Source organism: Moschus berezovskii, chromosome X (assembly GCF_049115385.1).
Source record: "Moschus berezovskii isolate FMDL1 chromosome X, NW_MosBer_1.0, whole genome shotgun sequence".
NCBI classification, from domain to species: Eukaryota; Metazoa; Chordata; class Mammalia; order Artiodactyla; family Moschidae; genus Moschus; species Moschus berezovskii.
The window spans coordinates 18,872,138-18,897,145 of NC_142488.1; the positions used below are offsets into that span (position 1 = coordinate 18,872,138).

The following is a 25,008-nucleotide window of genomic DNA, read 5'->3' on the forward strand; positions in this document are numbered from 1 at the left end:
GGGATATTCATAGTGAGTGAGATATCCAAATGTAAAAGAATCCTATCCTCATTCTTATATTAGGTGGGAGGAATCTCTGAAGGCTTCAAATTTAACATAGAAACTCTTAGAACAGTCAAGGGGCACAAGAACGTTTTATGTCACTCTCGGAAACATGGTGCTCCTGGCCCCCAGCATACCGAGGGCAAGGTAGCTGGAAAGGCAGTATGTTCAGATGTGAGAATGGAGGGTGTGAAGCTTCTTTCCTTACACACCCCTTCCCTTAACTACGCCTTCTCCCCAGAACCCCACCTGGAAGACCAGGGTGTCCAGGGATCTGTGAATACTCTAGAGAGAGTAGCTGCCTCTAGCAACAAGGCTGAGTATGTAGGTAAGAGGGAGGAGGAAGGAAGGGAGAGAGGAAAAGACATTTATTCATAATACTTTTGATGATCAACATGTGGTTGGGGTTTTTTTGTTTGTTTGTTTTTGCATCACTCCTTCATTTTCATCAATTCTCAGTCTTTGTTGTTGTGTGAATCTACTGATGTTTAGTAGCTTCACTTTAAAACTCAGGAAATGGACAAAGCAGCCTTTTAGAAACACATAAAACATCTTCAGGGGCCATGAAGGCACCACCCGCCACACCCCAATCCCCAAACAGTCTTGCAATACAGTATGCTTCCCTTATTTTCAGCTAAGGATGAGAAAACAGTTACAGAGTCTAAGGCTGAACTCTTCATTGGCTACAGAGATAAAGCAGACAAGCAAACACCAGTTTCCTTGGGTCAGAAAAAGCAATTCCAGGAATGCAAGAGCGAGCCAACGGCTACACTTCAACAAGTGCCTCCCCCTTTCTCTTGGACCTGAGGAAAGGGTTACAAGAAAGCAAGGCAAATGACATTATGTGAGTACAGTTTCCACAACAGCACACACGATGACCCAGTGCAGGAAAGAATACAACATTCCCCCCCCTTGGTTTTCATTTTCACTTTTATTTATTTTTGCTTTAATAATGCATATTCTGTTCACTCAAAAGGTGCAAAGGACAGGAAGCAGGGGTTTAACTTGGCTGATGAAAAATCAAGCAGGGGTGACATTTCTAGTTCATGAACAACCTAAAACTAGAACTTAAAAGTCATAGCTGGTACCAAAGAGCGCGCCCAACTTCACAGCTGTCTCCTCTTAGGACCTTTGGTTAGGCGAGAGAAGCTTTGAAGACAGTGGCCTCTAGTGGACTTTGATAAGTGGCTAGAAAAAAAAGTGTGTATGTGTGTGTGTGTGTCTTTTAAATCATGGTAGCTGCATCACAAAAGCTCCAATCAAGAGGGTGGTAAAAAGAAGGCACAGATCATTGCAAATACCAGATTTTCTCTTTCTCTTTTTGTAAATATACCATCATATATAAGCTAAAATTTATCTTAGGGTGGTGGGGTTTGCTGGCAGAAGGGACAGGTTGGACCTAAAATTGCATATGTAATAGAATCCTTGAGGGGGACACAGAGCGAGGCAGCTTTTCACGTAAAGCGAAAAGAATGGGATGCTCACTCCGGACTGTGTGTAGTACAAACTCTGGGGAAATCTGTGGCAAAACACGATTAAAAAAAATCATAAAATTATAAAGCTTGTAAACGAAGAATCTAAAATTACATTTTATTAATGGAAAATATCATCAAAATAGTACCACTATGGACTAAACTGCCTGAGTTTTCGTTTCGTGTGAGATCTCATAGTAAAAAAGCCTTTAGCACAATTTGCTCTGTTTAAGTCACAACCAGTGCCAGACCCAGGACTAGACCATGGGAAAGAATCTCCTCTTGGATGGAATTTGTGTTGTGCTATCAAGACTTTTGTGCTAATCTTTCAAACAGGGACGTGTTGAGGCAAACCTTTAATCTTTTGGCACAAGGTTATTTTGGCTGGGGCAGAAAATTTGAGTCTTGGACTCGGGATGAATAATGCGACATTTCATTTATCAAGTATTCATTTTGATTGAAGAGCTTTCTTTATGTCATTAACTTCCATCTACAAAGGAAAAACAAGAGCCGAAGAAAATCACAATCAATTGGCGGGCTAGATAAAAGCTGGAAGGATTAGCAGCCCGGTTGATTGGAAGAAAATAATCAACCTGACAGTTTGAAAAGTGAAATGGTATCTGAATGAAGAGTTGATCATGATGCCAGAAATGACATAAACCAAAAGAATAGGCACAGTGATGTGAAGCTCGAGGAGAGGGTAGATGTTTGAATTCTCCAGCTACAAGTGTCCAAAATTTGTCAAAAGCAACAATACAACAATAATTCCAGTTTCTTGATCAGAGGGTGGAGCAGGTTGTCCTGACACAATGGACCATTTGGCAGGGCTGGAAGGCCTCTGTGCTTGGGCCCAAGGGGGTGTCTATGAGCACCAGCCAAAGTGATGACATGCAGTTACTGATCCTTTAAACACCATGGATCCCAGTCACCACCAAAGGAACCAACTGCATGAGAGCGGAAAGCCCACCATTTCTAACTCCTACACACTCTGCCCTTTGGTCATGGCTGAGTTAGGTCAGAGAGAGGCCAGAGGGGGACAGAGCTCTGATGCCCTGCAGGACAGACTCAGCTATCAGGGAGAAATAGAGAAATAAAGAGCAGACACCAAGTGTGGATGGCTGTGGTCCTTTTGAGCTTCAATGGCCGCATGACAGAAACACCCATGGGGTCTCCCTAGCCCCACACTCTCTGGTAGTTATAGTTATGACAATGAGGCCTCTGGAGACTGGGGGGGCGGGTAGTTTTCATAGAGATGGATTCCAAATGAGAAACCCAACTGGGGGCACATTTGCTAATGCTTCCCTTCTCCAAGACTTCCCAGGTCCCAGGAGGAGATGTGAGTAAGGCTGTGTCATTCTAAGACAACTGTCATAGGAAGCCCATCTAAATTGGTAGAAAAATAACTCTCATCTATTTTCAAAATAAAGCCCGGACTTTGCTCCCACCCTCAACTGAGCCTCTCATGGGGCAACAGGACCCCAAGGGACCCACCTGCAACCGAAGCCGGATTTTCTTCTCTTCATCCAACTCTGACAGTAACTGCTTAATCTCTCGTCTGGAAAGCAAATGGCAGTAACATTAAACAAAGCCCAGACTTCTATAACAGGAGATAAGAAATCTCTTATCACTACAAAATCCATCTGTTCCTTTTACAAAGAAGATGTGGACAGAACATTACACTATTTTCTTTGTACAGCTAAGGCTTAGAGCCTGGTGTAGATAGAAAGGCCATTATTTCTGGGCTCCCCAAATATGCAGCCATTAAATAATAGGTCTAACGTGACCTTGGAAATCCCTTAATGTAAGCTTCTTCTAGAAGAAGAAGGGGAAACTGAGGCTCAGGGGGGTGGCCTGATTTGCCCAGGGTCTAATCTCTAGGTCGCGGAGAGTTGGACACAACTGAGCGACTGAACTGAACTGAACTGAGTCTCTAGGTATCCAGGCTTATATCTGGTCGTCTTCCCTCTGATTAGTCCTTTCTTCCAGAATTGCTGGTCTTTACACATATTTACATTAACAATATTCATTGCAGACATTTTACCATTCCCCATATATATATAGACATCTATATGTGTATATATATATTTCCTTTATTTTCATGGAAATTTAAATTACTAAAAGGTTAGCAATATGTTTTCAGATATTCTCACAGAATCCTACAAATAGGAACACCTGAAAACTTGCAGGTCAAAGAACTGAACTAAGGATACGGTAATTATGTCACAGACGAAGTAGACACAAGTTAGAACACAAAGTCCGGTGCCCTTTCTAACATTAAATAATGAAGTAGAACAAAACGAATCATCTTACAAATTCAGGCTCTAGACTGAGGTCACTACAGCCATGCTAACTCTGGTCAGAGAGCTGTGCTCCATTTTCGGGTACTAGACACTCCATTTTACACGTGCATGTGTGCAAACTAGACTGGAAAATTAAAAAGCAGAGACCGCAGAGGCTTCAGACAGCATTTGCTCACTTCAGATGAGCGCCGTGGTGGTCCTTGTAGTTGGACCAGCGTCCTAGCACTGTGGTCGACACACTGGGTTCTCTGACAGCTCCGGTCATGCTTTGTTTGTGTATTTATTCATGTGCACGCTATATACCATGATCTCAGTGGGACCTATTTAGGGTTTAGGAGAGAAGTATAAGATGGCGCCTGAAACACACGGCACGACTCCAGGAAGGAGTCGAGTCCAGGTGTTCTCGAGTTCAGGTGGGGCAGTTCATTGGGGAAGGAGGTGTGAAGGAAGTTGCTAAGTCTTGAACTAGTGAAAAATGGTACGTGCCTATGAGGGGCGGAGACAATGGAGTTGATGGAGAAGAGCCAGGACAGAACAGGGAGGCGAGAACTTCGTGTGTGGGCATGAGGAGAGTCAGCACAGACTTGAGCTGAATGCTACACAGAAAGGGACAGAGAGCTGAGGTGGGAGACTGGTGGGGACCTAGCACTCCGGGCCGCGGAGGCCAGGCCCTGGAGAAGAGCCACTGCGATGTCTGATTTTTGGCTGGGGAAGTACAATTCCAGCCAACCTCGCCCAGGCTTCACGGTGGAGAGAGCAACATGGGGTGGAGCAGCCCCCAGGCACTGGTGACTCTGCACTCAGGACTCAGGCACAGGGCATTTTAGACATGCAGGGAAGTTCTAGGCACTTCCCAGAAGGAGGGCCCCAAGGCAGGAAGCCCTGGATCCAGGAGTGGCTGACTCATCTTGGTCAGAAAGCTGAGAACCAGTGCTCTGGGACAAACTGGGGTTGTGGGGTCACTGTCTAGGCAGGGACACCTGTTGCCTGGACATGGATGGAGCCTGTGGGTACCCACAGCTCTCCTGTGCAGGGTCAGCTAGGAGCTGGGGACTTGGAGGAGTTAGAGGCAGCCTGGCAGCCCTTCAAAACCCGCTCTAGTCCCATCCTGGAGTTCTGCATATTTGTCTGATGAGCCCTTGCCAGGCAGGGGATGAGTTCATAGGATACTTCCAGCCTGAGCGGAACAGAAGCAGGATATAACTGCAGGGCTCAAAGTGAGTTCCACAGGAGCCTTATCTTAGAATGCTCTGGGGAAAAGACAATGATGTACGTTTGGGAAACACCGCATACACTAGCCTCTGTCTTCCCAGGCACAGTGAGGGCTCTGAGCAGTGCTCTAGAGAAGAAACTAACTTGGTTTAACCCAATTATTCCCTGAAGAACACGAAAACTTCAGTGGTAGGCAGGTGCTCAGCCTCAGGTATCCTCCCCAGGGCGTGGCTATGGGTGTCTGTGAATCTGCCGTGCTGTTCCCCAGCGGGGGTGCTAGGTCGCCTTTGGAGACCCTTTCAGGAAACACCTCCTTGAGGTGCCTCACCTGTTCCCTCCAGAAAGAGCTAACGGGTCCCTAAACTCTCTGCGCCTCAGTTTATTCAGGTAGGTGCCTCCCGACTCCCAGCCCTTTTACCATTTTTGTCACTGCACGCAGTGTCCTGGGTGGTGTGTGTGCGCTGAGTATCGAGCCTCAGGTTGAAAGAGTTCCTGCATCTTTTTCACACTATGTCCCTAAATGCAAGCCAGTTCCTACACAGGGCAGCTAACTGAAGAAATGACAATTTCGCTGATGCCAGAAGGCCGCTGGGCTGATTCAGCAGTGGTGTGTGCGCATACCACGTGTTCTGGGGATGTGAAGATCTTTTTCACAGCCTGCTCAGCACACTGGTCGTCGTGGCTGACTCCTCCTCATCCACCCTGCGGCCAGCCCAGGCACTTCCCAGGTGCGGCTGAGCTACCTGAAGCCTCTGGGGTTCACTCGCCCACGCCCGCCCCTGCTGCCATCATCCCAGGGGAGGCTGGCCTATCCCCAGGGAGGCTGGGACCCAGGCTGGCAGAACTCATCCCTGACCTGCGGTAAGTACCCAGGAGGTGGTTTGAGAAGGGGCTGCAGACACTCACTTCTGCTGGTCCTTCATGGTCTCGATGATGCTCCTCAGCTCCCGGACCTGCGTCCTCAGCTCCTCCATGGCTGCCTGGCTGCTGGCCACAGGCTCCATCTTTGGTTTGCCTTCCGTGCCGAACAGAGATGGGGAGTTGGCTCTGTGTCCAACTGTTCCCAAAGAGGATGACAGAGGGGAGGATGCTGCCGAGGACAGAGGAGCCGGCCCGCCGCCGCCCGCAGCCATGGTCCCCGGCTTCGGTGGCAGGGACGCTTTGTTGTCAGACACCTGCAGTGAGGTAGGACAGACAGCGTTCAGGCCAGGGAGACACGTGGGGCACCGCCCTGCCCTATTTACTACAACGCTCTGTCTCCATCACCTGCCCCGAAAGCCTCCACGTGCTCCACCCATTCATTCCTTCCTCTGCATGCCCTCAAGGGCCTGCCTGCTGCAGGCCACCCTTGGTTGTTCACTCGCTCAGTCACATCTGACTCTTTGCGACTCCATGGACTGCAGCATGCCAGGCCGCTCTGTCTTCCACTGTCGCCTGGAGTTTGCTCAGATTCATGTTCATTGAGTCAGTGATATCATTCGACCATCTCAACCTCTGCTGCCCGCTTCTCCTTTTGCCTTCGTCCCTTTATGTATTTTAAATTTGACCACCTTTCTGAACAGCTAGTTCCTAATTGATTTAATGTACTTGTCCAGAGGCCCATGAACCTGCTAGGCTCTTCAAACTCTGAAGGGAGTAAAATATTTTCCTGACCTTCAAGGGGCTGAGAACCCAGTGAGATGCAGACAGACAGACCAACTGACACGCTGCAGATGAGCGGGGAGTGCACAGGCAGGAAGGGAAGCACCCAGGAGAGACCCAGTGTCCTGGAGGGAGGGTACCAGGATGAGGAGGAGGACCAGGAGGTGGTCAGAAGGGGGATGGTTCTAGAGGGGGCAGTTCAGTTCAGTTCAGTCGCTCAGTCGTGTCCAAATCTTTGTGACCCCCATGGACTATAGCACGCCAGGCCTCCCTGTTCATCACCAAATCCTGGAGCCTACTCAAACTCATGTCCATCGCATCATTGATGCCATCCAACCATCTCATCCTCTGTCGTCCCCTTCTCCTCCCGCCCCTGATCTTTCCCAGCATCAGGGTTTTTGCCAATGAGTCAGTTCTTTGCATCAGGTGGCCAAAGTATTGAAGTTTCAGCTTCAACATCAGTCCTTCCAATGCATATTCAGGACTGATCTCCTTTAGGATGGACTGGTTGGCTCTCCTTGCAGTCCAAGGGACTCTCAAGAGTCTTCTCCAACACTACAGTTCAAAAGCATCAATTCTTCAGAGCTCAGCTTTCTTTACAGTTCAACTCTCACATCCATACGTGACCACATACATGACCACACACATCATGTAAGGACGTGAGAGGGGGCAGTGTGTGAGACAAAGGCCTAGACACCTAAGAGTGAACCGCAGTCAGGGGATGCGAGAATGTCAGGGGGCAAGAGAGAGGTGGGATGTGCCCTCAGGGAGAAATCAGGCTGGGGAGGCACAGGGGGCGTGTGGAAAGGGATAAAAGATCGGCTGCCAAGCAAAGGTCACCATGGCTGCAGAAAGGCCGAAGGCCTGGCGGGTCTGGAGATCTAGAAACTTTCTGGGAACTCTCATATAGTGAAAGCTGGACACAGTGAGGGTTTGCCTCAGGCAGTGGCCAGGAATCTAGAGAGAAGACAGTTTTGAGAGATGTGGCAATGGCAGGTTCATTCAAACAAGAGATGCAGCCCTGCCCTCCCGGAGCAGACACCCCACAGTCACGAGGATGTGGTCCTAGACAGACCACAGCAGGTGAGATGAGGTACAGACGGAGGGCCGTGGGTGGGGATGAGGAAGGAGGCATTAAGGCTGACCCTTTCATGGGAGGAAGAACAGGCTGAAGGCCCAAACAACAATCTCAGTTTCAAACAGGCTGAATTTTAGGTGCCTGATAGATAGCTGAAGGGGAAGTCCAATGGGCAGAGTTAGTGACTGAAGAAGTGAATTGGGCCAGAGAGATCACCAGATGAAATGCAAGCCATGGGGGTGGATGACACAGAACGGGAAGAGAAGACTCCACTGATGAAGTCTACATCTGCCCCAGAATGAAGAAGTGGAGAGAGAGGGGAGGGCTCTTGGGGGCTGAGATGGAGAGGTGAGAGAGGGGATGGAGCCAGACCAGAAGAGGGTCCCCTGGAGGAGCTTCCAGAGGTGCCGAGAGCAAAACTGGGGGGAGCTGATCGGTGGAACCAAGGGAGAGTGAATTCTGGTCAAGGCAGGTTGGCAGCTGCAGGGGAGGTGAGGGGCATGGCCTGCAGATTTAGAACTCCTTTTCCAAACACTCGGCTGAGAAAGGAAGATAGGAGAAAGACAGAGTTCTTGGAGAAGCCTCAGGAGGAGATAGGATCAAGAAAGGATTGGATTTGCTTTCAAAGACGGAGGAGACCCTGAGCTGGAAGAATTCCTGAGGGTAAGAGCCAAGGGTGAAGATGGAGGAGACAGACAGGGAGGTCTGATTGGAGAGGTGTCCTGAGGGGCCAGGAGGGCACAGGGAGCATGAGAGACATGGGTGGGAGGGAAGAGTGGCAGGGCAGGCCGCAGGCCTATGGAGGTGAGATCATAGGCGGGGGGAGTGGGGAGGGAGTAGACAGGATGGTGGGAGGTGAGGGAGTCGAGGCTGCTGGTGAGGCTGGGCAACACAGCCGGGACTCCCTCCAGCAGTCGGCGCCCAGGGCTGGAGCCAAGATGGGGCTGGGCTGGCCTGGTGAGGAGGCTGAGCGTGGACTCAGGCTGCGCTGCAGGGAGAAACTGGGCAGAGTCAGCCAGGAGCAGATGGGCCATCGTTCCCAGCCTTTCTGCTCGCCTTTTCTCTGCCAAGTTATCATTGAGAAAATCTCTGTCTGCTGCCAGAGAGAATGCTCCACCATCCTGTGCTGATTGTTAGTAGGAGTCAGAGTAAGAGGGGCGAGGGGCTGACATTTATAGAGGACTGATTATATGCCAGACGTTGGCTGGACAACTGAAACGAGGGTCAGTTGGCACACAGGCTTTATGGAGCAAGAAACTGAGGCTTAGGGATGAGATTGAGAAATTCCCCACGTCTCAGAGCTCATGAGTGGCAGAACTGAGCTTCAGTCCCCTCCCCTGATATCAGCTGGACCCTCAGGCTTGGTAATGTGACGAGGGCTGCCTGTGCCCAAGTCTCAGGGTCCTCTCTCCTGGCCTGATTTTCTTTGCTTCTTTTCTGCTCCCAAGTTCATATCTTTCCTCATTTCCCACCCTGCATTCTCACATACGTCCCTCAGCCCACCCATGTCCTCACAGTGACTTCCAGACGTTTCTTGGATCGATGCTTCTCTTTGCATTTCCTACCTGACTCACCTTCCCAGATCACTTCAGCTAACACGTGTTTGTTATAAGCCCTCACAGAGTACAGGCCACCAAATGTCCTGATCAGTTAGTTCAAGAGGAATTTCTAGAAGCAATAAATAAGACGTGATAACTCCAGGAAAGAGAAATGGAACAGAACAGTGAAACTCAGAAATGTGAAGAGCCAATACCCACCAGTAGATGTCGCTACAGAGACACTCTAGGGATGTGGGAGAGAGTGCAACTCTAGGCATTCCTATGGTCACCAGAAAAAATGGATCTAAATCCAATTTTTGCAAATGGAATCCTTTTATAAAGGCAGACTGCTTCAGTTTTGTGAATATTACAATCGATCTGCTTGATAGGATCATATTTTTGCTGACTACATCAGCAGTATGCAGGTCAGAAAGCAACAGTTAGAACTGGACATGGAACAGACTGGTTCCAAATAGGAAAAGGAGTACGTCAAGGCTGTATATTGTCACCCTGCTTATTTAACTTATATGCAGAGTACATCATGAGGAATGCTGGGCTGGAAGAAGCACAAGCTAGAATCAAGATTGCCAGGAGAAATATTAATAACCTCCGATATGCAGATGACACCACCCTTATGGCAGAAAGTGAAGAGGAACTCAAAGGCCTCTTGATGAAAGTGAAAGAGGAGAGTGAAAAGGTTGGCCTGAAGCTCAACATTCAGAAAATGAAGATCATGGCATCTGGTCTCATCACTTCATGGGAAATAGATGGGGAAACAGTGGAAACAGTGTCAGACTTTATTTTTTTGGGCTCCAAAATCACTGTGGATGCTGATTGCAGCCATGAAATTAAAAGACGCTTACTCCTTGGAAGGAAAGTTATGACCAGCCTAGATAGCATATTAAAAAGCAGAGACATTACTTTGCCAACAAAGGTCCGTCTAGTCAAGGCTATGGTTTTTCCCGTGGTCATGTATGGATGTGAGAGTTGGACTGTGAAGAAAGCTGATCGCCGAAGAATTGATGCTTTTGAACTACAGTGTCAGAGAAGACTCTTGAGAGTCCCTTGGACTGCAAGGAGATCCAACCAGTCCATTCTAGAGGAGATCAATCCTGGGTGTTCATTGGAAGGACTGATGCTAAAGCTGAAACTGCAATACTTTGGCCACCTCATGTGATGAGTTGACTCACTGGAAAAGAGTCTGATGCTGGGAGGGATTGGGGGTAGGAGGAGACGGGGATGACAGAGAATGAGATGGCTGGATGGCATCACCGACTCGATGAACATGAGTTTGAGTGAACTCCGGGAGTTGGTGATGGACAGGGAGGCCTGGTGTGCTGTGGTTCATGGGGTCGCAAAGAGTCGGACACGACTGAGTGACTGAACTGAACTGAACTGATACATGTAAATCCATAAATCTATGAGAAGGAAAATTTCACATCACCTTTGATTTCTTTGTGTTAATTCCTGCTGTGAGTGCCTTAAAAATGACTTCTGCTTTCTGCAGTTGCTAAAGTTTACAGAAAATAACTTCAATTGACCTGCTTCTCTCAGCATGAGAACATGGCATTTTAAAATCATACTTCACAATCACAGGATGAACAGAACTTGTTTAGGATAACCTTTAGAAGCCACACACAATTGCTAAACAATGTGTTCTTTGTTCCTCATAAGCCAATAACAAAAGAGCTATACCATCCCTGGGCATGCAGCGAAATTTAAATGCTTTTAGACTATAAATTTATCCTAATAAATGAATCCAAATAAGCTTTTCTGTAAGAAATCCCATTAGTTATTCAAATTCATGAACTGCCAATTGTAATTTGCGACACCACCAGTTTTGAACATAAAAGTCACAATCTGCAGCAGAGGGCACAGCATTTAATATATTTCATGCAATCTTTGTAAAACTGTTTTGGTTGTTGTGATGGTGTGTGAGGAAATACGTGTGTGTGTGTGTATGTGGTTGCCGGTATGAAAAGGGGATCAAGCCATAAGAGAAAACATGGGATTCTTCTCAGTTTTGGAGACTGTAACATTCCTTAGGGATTTGATGACCCAAGTCATCACTGTCACCAAAGAATGACAAAAATTTGTGTTGTGTGTTGTAATGGACTGAATGTGTCTTCCCCAAATTCCTATGTGAAAACCCTAACTCCCCTTGAGATGGTACTGGGACATGGGACACCAGGGTGGAGCTCTCACGAATGGGTTGTTGCCCTTCTAAAAGGGACCCCAAAGAGCTCTCTCACCCTCTTTCTTCCATATGAAGATACAAAGAGTAGTCATCAGTCTGCAATCCTGAAGAGATCTCTCAGCAGAACCTAACCATGCCAGCATCCTGATCTCGGGCAGCCAGCTTCCAGAAATGGGAGAAATCGATTTCTGTTGTTTCTATGTCACCCAATCTGTGGCACTTTGTTTCAGCAGCTCCACATGACTAAGACATCTGTTTCTCTTTGTTTGGTATATAATGCATCATCAGAGCAGACACGAAAAGGCAGGGGTCCCGTGCTGTCAGGATACCCTCGCCATGGCTGGCCACTCACTTGGGATATGGTAACAGTCTTTGACGTTTTCTTGGATGCGTCCACTCCTCTGTGTGCAAGCGAAACGTGTTCTTCTTTATCTTCTTCAGGACTTGGGGAGTCAAAGATGTCAGGGCTTGAAAGGGAAGACTGGATAAAGCCAAAAGAAAATGCTTTTGTCAGAGTTACACCTTAGCTGACATAGCTTTTGTTAACATAATGCAGTGCGCTTTTCAAAGCACTCGACACTTCTCTTTTGTTATTCTCTTCATTATAATGCCAGGCAGAAAGTGTGCTATTATCTGTGCGCTAGAGAGAGTGGCAGAACTGGGACTAAGATGATTTCCTTGACCAGGGATCTTTCTTTCTATGGGATCTTCCCACTGATGCCTCTTGGTCATTTCATCTGTGCAAGTATCCACCTATCCATCTATCTTTTCCAGCTCCCTCAATCCCTCAGAGACCCTCTCTTTTTTGTAAACATTTGCTACCATGTGCTGAGCACTCAGCTTGGTACTGAACTTGACAGTGACATGCCAGACACGGTCCCTGCTCTCACAGAGTGGACAGTCCAGCGGGGAAGGACATTCAGGTTGAGAGGAAGCTGCCTCTAACCTGCCTCTCCTCCCTTCCCTCCTGATCCTCTCAGAACCACTGAATCTGCTGCACAGTGAAGTGCCTAAAAGGACTTGTCTGAGAGGAAACCATCTCTGGGAGTGAGGGATCGGCAGCCCTGCAGTCCAGTGAGCAGTGTTATCTGCGGCTCCAAAGAACCGCCCTGCCTGCCAGCACACCATGCTCATGTCTAATCTGCTACCTGCTGCTAAAACGCTGCCCTCAGGGCCATGGACGATCATTATCCATTCTGGATTCCATCTTTGCTAAGGTGTATTTACAGAACGGCAGCATCTCTTGGTGAAATATGGGGAAACACTCCTACCCTTTCTGCCTTGCTGTGAAGACTGAAAAAGCTGGATGAATAAAAAACCAATTCACTGGAATAACTTCGTCAAAGAAGATGACTATGTTAGAATTTCCTTATTTTAGGACAAAGCAAAGAAAAATAAGAGTTCCTGTGGCAAGGAGGAATCTTCCAGAGATATTGTTAGGTGAGCTCCTATTCAGCCTTACCTCTGTGCCTTCCACCTCTGCAGTGGGAAAAATAGTCATATTCAGGATCACCGTGTGGCACCAATATAGAAAAATCAAACCTACAAATACTATTCATTTTCTTCTGTTTACTCTACTTACTATGCATTACATTGAGGGAATGTTTAAGCAATGCTTTAAAATGAAAAAGTCTTGTTTGTTAATCTTCATTTAATCTGAAAATCCAATTATCTACATCCCCCCAACCAAGTTTTCTTTTTCCTATAAGCTTAACTACCTTATAATGCCTTTTATTTTCAGATTTTATTCAAAAAGCCAGTTTCCTCCTATATAACCTATGATTCATGAGCTGTCAATCAATGCTGGCTCTTTGAATTCAATAAAAAGCTCAAACTAGGTTGAGAGGCCCCAGGCTACAGAGACATGACTAATGTATTTCCTCCATCATTCCCTCCAATTGCCTTTTAGGAATATGTCCATACCCAGTAGTCCCCTCTTGCTATGAAAAACCTAATGGGAAGGTGCTAATGGAAAGAAGAATAAACATGGATTCACCGTATACAGGAATGGACAGGAATGAAGGGAAAGAGCACAGTAATTGTACTTCTTTAAAGCACAAATGTAGCCTGCTGCTTTAAATCCACAAATAAAATTGTTTCATATAATACGTCAAAGTTCGAGCCACTAATTCATAAGCTTTCTGCAGACAGGGACCATATTTATCTCATTCCCAGTTGCAGCCATGGTACCTGGCACAGAGCTGAGCCCACAGCAGATAATCATCAATATTTGTGGAATGAGTGAATGAACAAACATGTTATCTAAAGGTGGAGTGAAGATGACATGCCTTTACCCAGTCTCCCCCAAATATATCCAAACTCCCAGACATAGGCTGTAGGGACCAAGAGTGTGGTGTGGGGAGGAGGGTGGGTGGAAACTCAAATTTCTCTGTTTTAATTCTGAAACCTCGGGGTCCTCTAGATCTTGAAAAGTTGAGAAGAATTTGGACAGAAAAATGATGAAGGATGCATAGAGAATATATCAGAGGTAGAATGAAATATTTAAATACAGAGATACTAAGAAGCAATGAAATAGTCTGTGTGTTGATGAAGTGTTTGAGGAGGGTGTGGAAAGGTGAGAGGGAAGGAAGGTGGTACTGACACAGTACTCTCTATAACAGTGAAAAAGTAAGCCACGTTTTCAAGCCTTTCTTCCCCAAAGATGGCAATACACAGTTAGATATGCTTCCTACAATGAGGAAAATAGGACCACTCAAACCACACTTCCAGACTCAGTGGATATGAGAGACGAGGTTCAGAGGAAGTGGCATTCTTTTTCTTCTACATGACCACTCCTTAGGTGGGATCATTACACAGTGTCCTGAGAAACCTGAAAAAGGTTAATTCTTTGGTATCTGGGTGAAGGCTTTAGTCCCGCAGTCTCAGCAAGGACAAGGCAACTCAATATATAGAGACAGACAGACCCCCCCCCACACACATACATACGTACATACATACATACGCTGCTTGCAGAAGCATCATGGTTTTTCTACAGTGACCTTCCCTTCAGTGTTTAGGATGAATGGAAGCATACATAGCCAGTGATGCTGCACTGGCTAGATAAACGTTCATGTTTTCCCAGGCTAGAGCACGGGGGCAGCCACAGTCACTGTGGCGTGATGGGAGGCTGTGTAATGATGGCGAGAAGGTGCGCAGTGGAAGCGGAAAGCAACTTCCAAAGCCATGTATTCTGTGTGGTCCTATTTTGAAGAAATGCAAGATACACAGCAGGAGGTGAACAGGTCTTAGCTCTTGGGAACAAGACTACAGGGAACTTACTTTTTTCTTCACCCCTTTTGTGCTTCAAATGTGACACAATAAATGCATTACAGGTTTTGAATAAGAAACAAAGTTATTCAAAATGACCCAAATGAAAACTTCTTTGGGTTATCTGGAGTGTTCTGACTGTTCTCTCCTGCATGATCAGGTGCCTGGTACATTTAAAACCCATCTCCTAAAGGTCTGTGGGGTTCCGTGCAGGGGTGCCGAGGACAGGGCTTTGAGAGAAAAATGCTGGGCCACTGCCAAGCACTGGAGAGCAGCTTACCCTTTCTTTCCCCCAAAGTTCTCTTTTGTTTATAGACCAAACCAGCCTTACTCTCCTTTCCTGTCAGAAAACATGACATTTTTTTCCCCTTACCAACTTCACTTCAGGTTCAAACAAAATTCCGTGGAAGGACAGAGGAGGAGAGTGGTACAAGGGAGTCCCCACCTCACTGGCAGATGCACACAGAACTAAAAGAAGGAAACACTGCCTGACTCCAGAAGACTCTCCAATTGCTTCCAGCAGTGTAGCTCATGGACCTCCCTCTCCCAGAGGGCCCTCCAGTCAGCCACTCGCAGCACAGCCCTTGCCCAGAGGTCCCAATCTCTCCTGCTTTCCAGCCTCGGGAAGCAAGGAGACACTTACGGACGTCAGAGACTGGGATGGAGGTCGCCTCCCCGTGGCTTTTGGTCTGCTTGTGGTTGGGTGACTCAGTTTCTCAGTAGATGATACCACGGAGTCAAAACCTTCTAGGTCTAAAAGAAAAGGACAACAGATTTTTAAAAGTGCATCAACAGGAGTAAGGGAAGGTTCTTATAACATGCTGCAAGCACGTCTTGTCCTTAATAATTGTCCTTTATGTCTGGTTTATACTTCATCATTTATGAAGGCTGTTTTACGTCCTTTGGTCACCTCATCAGTGTGATTCAAACTGAATGAAAGAATCATTTCCGCCTCGGTTTAACAAGCTAATAGAGGAAAAAGAGAAATGATTTTTCTCTCCCCCCTTCAATAGCTATATTCACAAATCTTCAAAAGCTACAGAAAGAGAAATAAAGGAGGAATCCTCTTTCTTCTGCAAAGCCAAGTCCATTTTGGTAGATAGAACATTTGTGTAGTTGTAATACAATAAGAACTTATCACAAGGTACCATATCCCTGGGCAAGTGAATGCTGGTCGTTGATTCCAGAAGACAAATGAGGGCAACCTTGTTCTCTGGCTGGACCATCACCCTACTGATAGACTCTTAACTGCCTGGAAATGGACAGCAAGCTTCTGTTCCTTCAGATGACTCACAGAGCCCCATACCAGTCTGTTTCCAGAAGCATCGCTCAGTGGAGACAATATCATCTTCAGTCACCAGTCTGCTCACTCGATCTCTCCATGATGACTGAGAAACAACTCTGTGCCCCACACAGAGCTGGACAGCAAGGCAAACCCAGTGAGTGTGGTAGAAATAAGCCTGTTCTTGCGGCACCCCCATCTCAAGGACTGATGTTTCAGATGAACGGCATATCATTCAGTCAGATCATCACGGCCTTTACTCTGTCACCTCCTTCAACCAGATCAGGCAAAAGGGGTGGCCTGGTTCTACAGAGTTCTGGGGATTTATAAACCAAGTGTAGATCTGTGTGTGATGGACAAAAGGATGGCTGGCAGAAAGGGACCAACCTTGAGACTCATTACTGCTGGTGAATGGGACCACGCCCTCTCTTCCGGACCGGGAAACCAGGCTTCATTGGCCGTGCCTGACACTGCCTTCCCAAACCATCCCTGTTCTCCCAACAGAGCCCCAGGTTTGTTTCAGGACACTGTGCCCAGTGGAAGATTGTTTGGACTAATCTGATGATGGTGATCCTGCTCCTCGTGGCCTGCGATTGGTTTAGAGGTGGCCATGGAGCCCAATTTGGGTAACTGAGAAGGGAAAGGAAGTCCACTGACAGCCTCTGGGGGAGATTTCCTCTCTGCCTAGACAGAGGCAAGAGAGGAGAATGCCAGGTGTGCTCCTGCCTCGTCTTCCTTCCTACTTGGGGAGCTGTTGTGCAAGAATAGGATGCCTGGAGTTGTGGATAGGCTTAATGTCCTTCTAAGAAGAGAAAGACACCAGGACCCACTTATCCCTCTGCCATTTGAAGACACAGTGAGAAGACAGAGTCTATGAACCGGGAGGAGGGGACTCAGCAGACATGGCATCTGCTAGCGCTGTCATCTTGGCCTTCACCGCCTCCAGCACTGTGAGAAACAGACGTCTGCTGCTTAAGTTCTGTCACGGCAGGTCTGGTGGACTAAGACAGGCATGGATTTTGAGCTAAGCTGTTTGGGTTCAAATCTTGGCTCCACCACCAGCCACCGGTGTACCTGGCATGTTTCTAGTCTCTTCCTGTCACTTCTGTTTTTCTTTTGCCCACACCCCACAGCATTTGGGACCTCAGTTCCCTGACCAAGGGTTGAACCCATGCCCCCTGCATTGGACGCATAGAGTCTTAACCACTGGATCGCCAGGGAAGTCCCTTCCTGTTCCTTCCTGCGGCAGTAGTCTTCAGTCCTTTTCCTGACATTGCACAAATGACTAGTACACTCTTTTGTGAACCATGAGGGAGATGCTCTTGGAGATCTTCAGGATAGCAGAGCAGAAAAACAGAAAGAGCTTGGGTGACTGATCACCTCAAGGAGCCACTCGACAACCCTGGAATGACAGTGTCCTGACTTCTCACCGTGTGAAATAAACCCCACCCCCCTTATGTCAGATAATTTTAGTCAGATCGTCTTTCTTTGCAACTGAAAGCATCTTAAATTGCCACAACTGCAAATATGCTGGCTCGGGACAGAAAAGATAAAAACGATGTGTTTTTTTTCCCCTCATTATTTTGGGGAGTGCTCCTTTGTTGAGGGGTACCATAAGCAGTCTGGTTGTGTGACAGCTTTATTCTATTAATGAACAGGCAGGTGCTGTCTGCAAACTACTTCCTTGAGTGGAATATGCAAAACCAAGCACAACTCACTGGTCAAGACAAACCATTACATTACCCCTGGGATTAGATGACATGACTTTATTCCAGCACCTGGTGAATGAATAATTACTCAACATGAACTCATCTTATCAGGGCAAAGCAACTGTAGTCAAAGGCTAACTCTGCACAGCACCAGAAAAGCATCAGTGGTGCTCTGAGGCCAAAGAGGAGCTGATCGACACCCAGGGCCACAGAGAGGCTTCTGAAAAGGGCCCCCACTCACCAGCCAGCTCTGTGGAGACTGGGGTGGGTCCCTCCAGAGCCTGTTCACTGGCCTGACCCTCTCAGGGGCCTCACCTTTAAGAGAATCTTATTTTCCTGAAAGATTCCCCTTCAGTCCCCACCCCAGGACTCACTGCTACCAGCTCCATGTTGTCTGAAATTGAAATTCCCAATTATACACTTGGATTGGTGCCAAAAGCCATCATCTGACACTAATATCTGAATTAATTTTTTAAAAATTGCTTTTTTCTCCAATTATAAATGGAATATGTGCACAGTGTATAATTTTTCAAAGTCATAAAATGATAACAACAAAACAAAGTCAACTATAACCTTACCATGCTGAGACAACACTATCAGTATTTTGGTAGCATTCCCTTCAGGCTTTTTTCTATAAATAGACTGCCTAGTTCACATTACATGTAGTAATGCATTCTGCTTATTTCACTAAACATTATATTCCATGTGTCTATTTTGATTGTTGCAGAATCTTCCATTGCACTGCAGTTCATGATTTACTGAATCAATTCCTTGCCAATGGGTAATTAGTTCTCAAATCGTTTCCTCTCTGTTGTTGTTTTATTAGGGAGGAGCACTGCACAAACATCCTTGCATACGGTCCACATCCGGTGAATTTAGCAGGTTCTCTGAGCAGCTCCTCAACTGGGCCCAAGAGGAAGGGATTAAGGCCCAGGGCAGGGAGGTCTGCTGGCAGAAGGGTGGAGGTGAGGGGTGTGGAGGGCACAAGGCACTTGCGGGGCACAGAAAGCCTGGGTGGGGGAAGCAAATGCTGAGCAGCAGCCAGGAGGGAAGGAGGCGAAGGAGAGGGTTGTAAAAGTTGCAGTAAACAAGCCAGCGCTGAGGGCCTTGGCCGGGCGCTGCCAGGACCTGAGAGCAACCACCTAGATCATGGCTCCATCCTGGACACTGAAGCCAGCCCAGGAGGCAACAGTGGAGCAGGCTGAAGCCGTGAAAGAACAATCAAAGTCCTACTGGCTCTGGTTCTCCAGCTTGGCTGCGCAGAAGAGCCACCTGGACAATTAAAAATAAAAAGGCTCCTGCCTGGCTCCCGCCGTGGGACTGACTGGCTTAGTCTGGGGTTTCAGTCTAGGCCAGGCAGGCTCCCCGTCTCCCCAGGTTTATTAGGATGTTAGTAGCAGAGGCGGGGGGCAAGGTAGGGGGTGAGTCAGGACTTGAGCAAGCAGAGGAGAGGAGAGGGCACTGGGAGAGGGCACAGGGGGGTGGCAGAGGTTCCAGGGTCCAGTGAGGTGTCGGGAGTCAGGCTCCTCACAGGGTGGGTCTCCTGCTGACCTGGTGGGTGAGCAACAGAGGTGATCAGGTGGTAACCAAAGTGGTCACAGGGGTGACAAGTCGGAAATGTGGCAGCTGGGGTTAGAGAGAGGCACTCCAGGAGCCCAGCATGCAGAGCGGGGCTGGAGGGGGGGACACAGGGAGTTGGTGGGGTGGCCTTGGACCCCCCCCTTACAACAGACCTGGAACATCCCCTGGTGTGCAGACCAGGCAGCACCCAGGAATTTTCTGTTGGACTCCATCTGTGCTCCCGACCCACCCTCCTGAGCCCGCTGAAAGAATGAAGGCCCCAGGGGAGTTGAGAGTTAGACACCGTGTGAGACAGTGGTCTGTCCTAAATCACACTTTCCAAATGACTCAGAAGGCTGGCCTGTGTGCGGCACATGACTGTGAGCCCCAGGAGGGCAGGGACCCGTCTTCATGCTCTCACACTCAGCGCCTTCCTGGGGCAGGCACACTGGCTGTCCGGTGAATGAAGGAACACACGAGCAAGCCCACGGATGAACTGACTCTCTCAAGAAAGAACTCTCATTACAGGCATGCAGCTTATAGAGTGGGGGCTGCTGTTGGGCTGCGAGGCAGCAGCTTGGGGTGAGGGGGAGTGGTGAGCAGCCTTTGGTTCCAGGGCTGTAGAGACAGCCCAGCCGGCCCGTCCATGCTGTTTCACTAGCTGAAGTCTGCACTAAAAAAGCCCCACACAAGCTGAAGCCTGGCCACTCAGCGAGCAGCCTCAGTCAGCATCCCCATGACAGATGGCCCAGAAGAGCATCTCGTCTCTGTCACTCCACAATACAAGCAGGGCCGAGGTCTGCTGGGGAGCCGCACTCTTAACCTCCTCACACAGACTCAGCTACGTGGAACTTTCTACAGTTGAAGCTCGTAAAAAGCACTTTGGGGAAATAATAAACAAAACCAAAGTGCCAGAAAGAAGAAGATGCACCAAAGATGAGGTCACTTGTTGAAAAGGGAACCTCGGACCTTGAACTTCAACTCACTTCTGCTTTCGGACAGTGAAGGCGGCAGCTCTTCAGCACTGTAACATAAATTTTCAGTGGCACAGAGCATGCTCTCGTGACTGTGGCTGGGGGAGCTGAGATTAAGGCAGAATTTCCATGACTAACCCATTGTGGTGTGAAGAAAATGTCCCAATTTTCATGGTGGTTTTGAAATGAATCAGGCTGAAACCTGATATGAGCTTTCTCAGCCTGGCTAGGAATTTTTCCTCTTAATAAAAAATGGTTTTAATGCCCATAAGCCAATCCAAAACTCTGGAACTGGCAAATGTGGCGTATTTTTTTTTTAAAGTTAGTTTCATACGGATGAGAGGCCCTGAGCTTTTCTGATACTTGGAAGACGAACCCTCTGCAGACATACGGGGATAATTCATGCTGGACATGGAGTCGGCTTGGAAATGCCTTTGGACTCTTCATGGCACAAGGAGTTGCCCATTTTCCATAAGTTTCAGTCACACTCTATTTAGTTCAATTAGAAATTGTGGGCTCACTTTCCATTAATGGGAGGGATGGTACCAGTGACCACAGGCGACCTGAAACACACCCACTGAAAACATGGAGGAGAGTCAACAGCCTGAGGCGGGCCAGTGTCACCAAAGGAAATGTTTGTGAGCTCCTACGTGGCTCCGTTTATTTACTGTAGTTTGCTGCTCTGGACTTGAGAACGAGTCCTGCAATGGAAGTTTCCTACATCTGAAGCTTGGCAGCATTGCTCCCTCCCAATATCTCTAGAAACCACACCATCCCTGCATGTCCTGTCAGGGGCCACTAAAGCTGCAGGAACTTCTTGCATGGAACCATGGAAATGGATTTCTCACTCCAAGTCCTGTACCATCCCACAAGCTGCTGCCAGAGAGAGGTGTGTAAAGTGAAGATTTGAGTATGCCCCTTTGCTGCTTCAACTCCTTTCTGAGTGCCAATGAAATCCTGGTGCCTTCATGTGGCCAATGCACCGCTGTCCCTCAGGTGATTTCCTCTGCTCCCCTCCCCTCTCCTCCCTTCCCCTGGGGCCATCAAGGCTTGGCTTGGCAACTAAGATCTCTTCCAAGAATCCAGACTGCACTCTAAACTGACCTGAGTGCTCCCTAGAGACTCATCACTCCAATGTCAATGTTCAGCCCCCTGAACTCTCTGTTGGTCTATCTAACTCCCTCACCAGCCAAGGAAGAAGTCATGGCTTCTACCTGTTTCTCTCAGGCCTGGCACCATACCTGGCTTGCGGTGAGTGTTCAATAAATGACTGTTGAATAAATGAACAAACAAACTTTCTGAGCTTTGGTTTTCCCACCAGAAAAAAAAAAAGGAGACAGTTATCTGAGCTATCAGCTCTGCACAGTTATCTTTAATAAATGAGAGATTATGCGAAAACCCTTTCAGATCACGCAGGTAGAATTTTGTTTTCAGATGCCAATGATGGAGCTGCGGGATGTGGAAGCAGAGATTTAAGAGCAAGGCTAAATCTTTTAAAAAAAGAAAACCAAGCCACAAACAAGATTTTTCTTTTTTTAAGATGAGAAAACTCTAAACCCACAGGGCCGCAGGTATATTCTCTACAAAGAAGCATCATCTCAAGGTAGCCTGGTCAGGAGGAAATCTCACCCTGCATGGAAATCTTTTGACTCATGTGAAAAATCTGTGCAGACTGCAAAGATAAGCCTGTTATGAGGGGTCAATGAACACCTGCATCAGCTGAGTCACCAACTGAAAAATTCTCATTTAAGCAATGATTAGATTCTGTGGGAAAATAAGCCCTCCAAAATGTGTATGGATATAGCAGATTCACTGTTTTGTTTTCATTTATCAACCAGGGTGAAGTTTTCAAGATATAGGCGGCTAGGAGTAAACCATGAGCTACCGTCAGCCACCCTACTACTCCACCCTTCATGAGAGTGTGCTTGTCCAGCCCTCCCAAAAACCCATGCCACGCAGGCTACTCTATTCCATAAAAGAGACAGGGAGGTCACAGGTTAGACAACATTATCAAGGTCACAGTGAGAAAGTGGCAGGGTGCACTCTTAGATTCACGCTGGTGACATTCTTTCCATTACAAAACACTGGACAGACAGCAGTGTTCCTATTGGACCTTCCTTCTCATCCAACTGATAGTGATTCTGAGAATTGTTCCTGCATCAAGAGCAAGATGCCAGGAAATGTAATTTGTGCGTGTGTAGAAATAACTCTGTGCTCTGAAAAGAAGCTGCCTTTGTTCTATTTTATCTAAAAGTGCTCTTAAAAGGACTGAAAAGGGGGCTGGCTTCTTTAAAGAAATCTCTGGCAAGAAATATAAGGTGTGAGGCAAGTTAAGGGGGAATGTTGGTCTATTCAGTGCAGAGTAATTTTTATATGGAAACTTGTAGCTCAAGAATAAAAGAAGGAGACAAAGTTTATTTACTCATTCACTTAAACATTTGTTAAGCAACTACTGTGTGCCAGACACAGGGCAAGTTCTGAGAAGAAAAGGACAATCACTTTATATCAGTTCAGTTCAGTTCAGTTCAGTCGCTCAGTCGTGTCCGACTCTCCGCGACCCCATGAATCACAGCACGCCAGGCCTCCCTGTCCATCACCAACTCCCGGAGTACACTCAAACTCATGTCCACAGAGTCGGTGATGCCATCCAGCCATCTCATTCTCGGTCGTCCCCTTCTCCTCCCGCCCCCAACCTTTCCCAGCATGAGAGTCTTTTCCAGTGAGTCAACTCGTCGCATGAGGTGGCCAAAGTATTGGAGTTTCAGCTTTAGCATCAGTCCCTCCAATGAACATCCAGGATTGATCTCCTTTAGAATGGACTGGTTGGATCTCCTTGCAGTATAAGGGACTCTCTTTATATCAGTACTACCCATTAAAACTTGCTGGGATGATGGAAACTGGCTATATCTGCACTATCCAATATGGTACCACTAGCCCCGTGTGGCTAACTGAGCACACAGAACACAGCTAAGTGCGATGATTTAAATTAAATTTAAATAGCCACATGGGGCTAGCAACAATGAAGATCTCTAACGTGATCCTACATCATGCTATTCGTTCTCGTATGTACTCAGTTTCTTCATTCAGTACATAGATCCTAAGTGAGACCTGTGAGCCAGGCTCTGGGCTAGGCACAGGGGTGGGGTGGGGTGGGGGGGCGGCATGCAGGATGAACAGAACAGCCATGGGCCCCACCCCATGGAGCTCAGAGCCTCTGGAGAGAGACAGGATTTTACAGACATAATTACAAATTCTGCTAGCTAATACGAGAGACAGGTATAAGATGAAATTAGCAATGACAGTCTAGTGACCTAATTGAGATAAGCAGAAGGGATCTGGGAAGAGGGTAGGATACATCTTCCTGAAGTCTAGCACAGAGAAGTAAAGAGCTTCACGTGCATCCATAGGCAGCAACGTGGGGGAAGTGGGGATGTAACACTTCACTTTTGTATTCTATTAAAAATTGCTCACTACAGGCCCAAATTTGCTATCGAAAATGATTTAGTAAGTAATGTATCTATTAGACATTGTAGTTATGCTAGCATTTGCCAGAATGTAAACTGGCACAAACTTTCTGTAATGCTGTTTGGCAATATCTGTCACAAAATGTAAATGTGCACACCCTCAGATATTCTGCTTCTAGAAATTAACCCATAGCAATGTTTCTGTACATGCAGAAAGACATATTCATGAGGCCAGGGGCATTCAGACTGTTTATCAGCATACCTCCTAAAATAATTTTAAAAATCTATGTACTCCCTCACACAGGTTAAGTTGACATCTAAATTTTTCACAAATTTTAGTCACATAATTTCTATTATATTATATAATTTCTATATTATAAACATTGATATATTAAAATATAACTATTGCTCTCTTGAATATATTCAATGTAAATCTGATACCATACCAATTTAACAACCACCATCATCCATTAAAAAAATCATGAATAAGTTTTTCTTTAATGGTTGGAAATTCTGCATCATTCCTTTCCCTTTTTTAATTCATATATCCACCATACTTCCACTGCTGAATTTTATTCTAATGTAGTATATTTTATGCTTTCGTTAATTTTATCCATTGTTAATTTTTCATCTCTTCCTGCCATATGAACATGTATATAAACTGAAAAATATTTTTTCATTTCCTGAAATCATAAGGCTCCAGGTATAAAAATGACTTTTTTCTGGATTGACCTATCATTATTACTATGAAAATAATCAAAACATATGTATACATATTTTGATAAGGAATTTAATAGCATAACAAGTAGAATTTTATTTGGCATCTCCCTCAATCAGTTCATGTGTATTTGTATTTGGCTTGATATTGATTCTATTCCTATTTTCCACTTTATAGATATAAGTGCCAAGAAACTCTGTTAACACAAAAATAAGTAGACAGGAATGGAAAGAATTTTGTTATCACAATGTCACTTAATTCCTTGAAGTCCTTCCAAGTTACATACCAAAAATCAGACAATGGGCTAACATCAAGAACTATTTTTAACTATCTATCAATGAACAACTCAGTGGGTACCTCCTTCAATTTGGATGGAAGCAAAAGGATCAGAAACCAACTGGTTTGTAAATGGATTTTTTTGGTCCAGTCAATAGAGTCTTTTAATTTCTCAAGTCTAACACCAATCTCAGAATTATCTCTGAGTTTCCACCAGAGGTTTTTGTACCCCTGGAGTAGGCAAGAGATTGGCTATGCCCCATGAGGTGAGAGAGGGC

At 46.6% G+C, this 25,008-nt stretch overlaps 1 protein-coding gene across 3 annotated transcripts in view; it reads right to left on the minus strand.

Moving 5' to 3' along the window:
- Positions 1-954: 954 nt before the first annotated feature.
- SH3KBP1 (SH3 domain containing kinase binding protein 1) overlaps positions 955-25,008 on the minus strand; it is a 342,133-nt gene continuing 318,079 nt past the window's right edge. For all 3 annotated transcript variants that reach the window (XM_055438217.2, XM_055438216.2, XM_055438219.2), the window contains 5 exons: positions 15,391-15,500; positions 11,833-11,961; positions 5,933-6,201; positions 3,006-3,069; positions 955-2,004 (listed from right to left, as the gene is read on the minus strand). In XM_055438217.2, the coding sequence (XP_055294192.1) occupies positions 1,963-2,004; positions 3,006-3,069; positions 5,933-6,201; positions 11,833-11,961; positions 15,391-15,500 (614 nt within the window). In that variant the 3' untranslated portion in view covers positions 955-1,962. The remainder of the gene's footprint in view (positions 2,005-3,005; positions 3,070-5,932; positions 6,202-11,832; positions 11,962-15,390; positions 15,501-25,008) is intronic.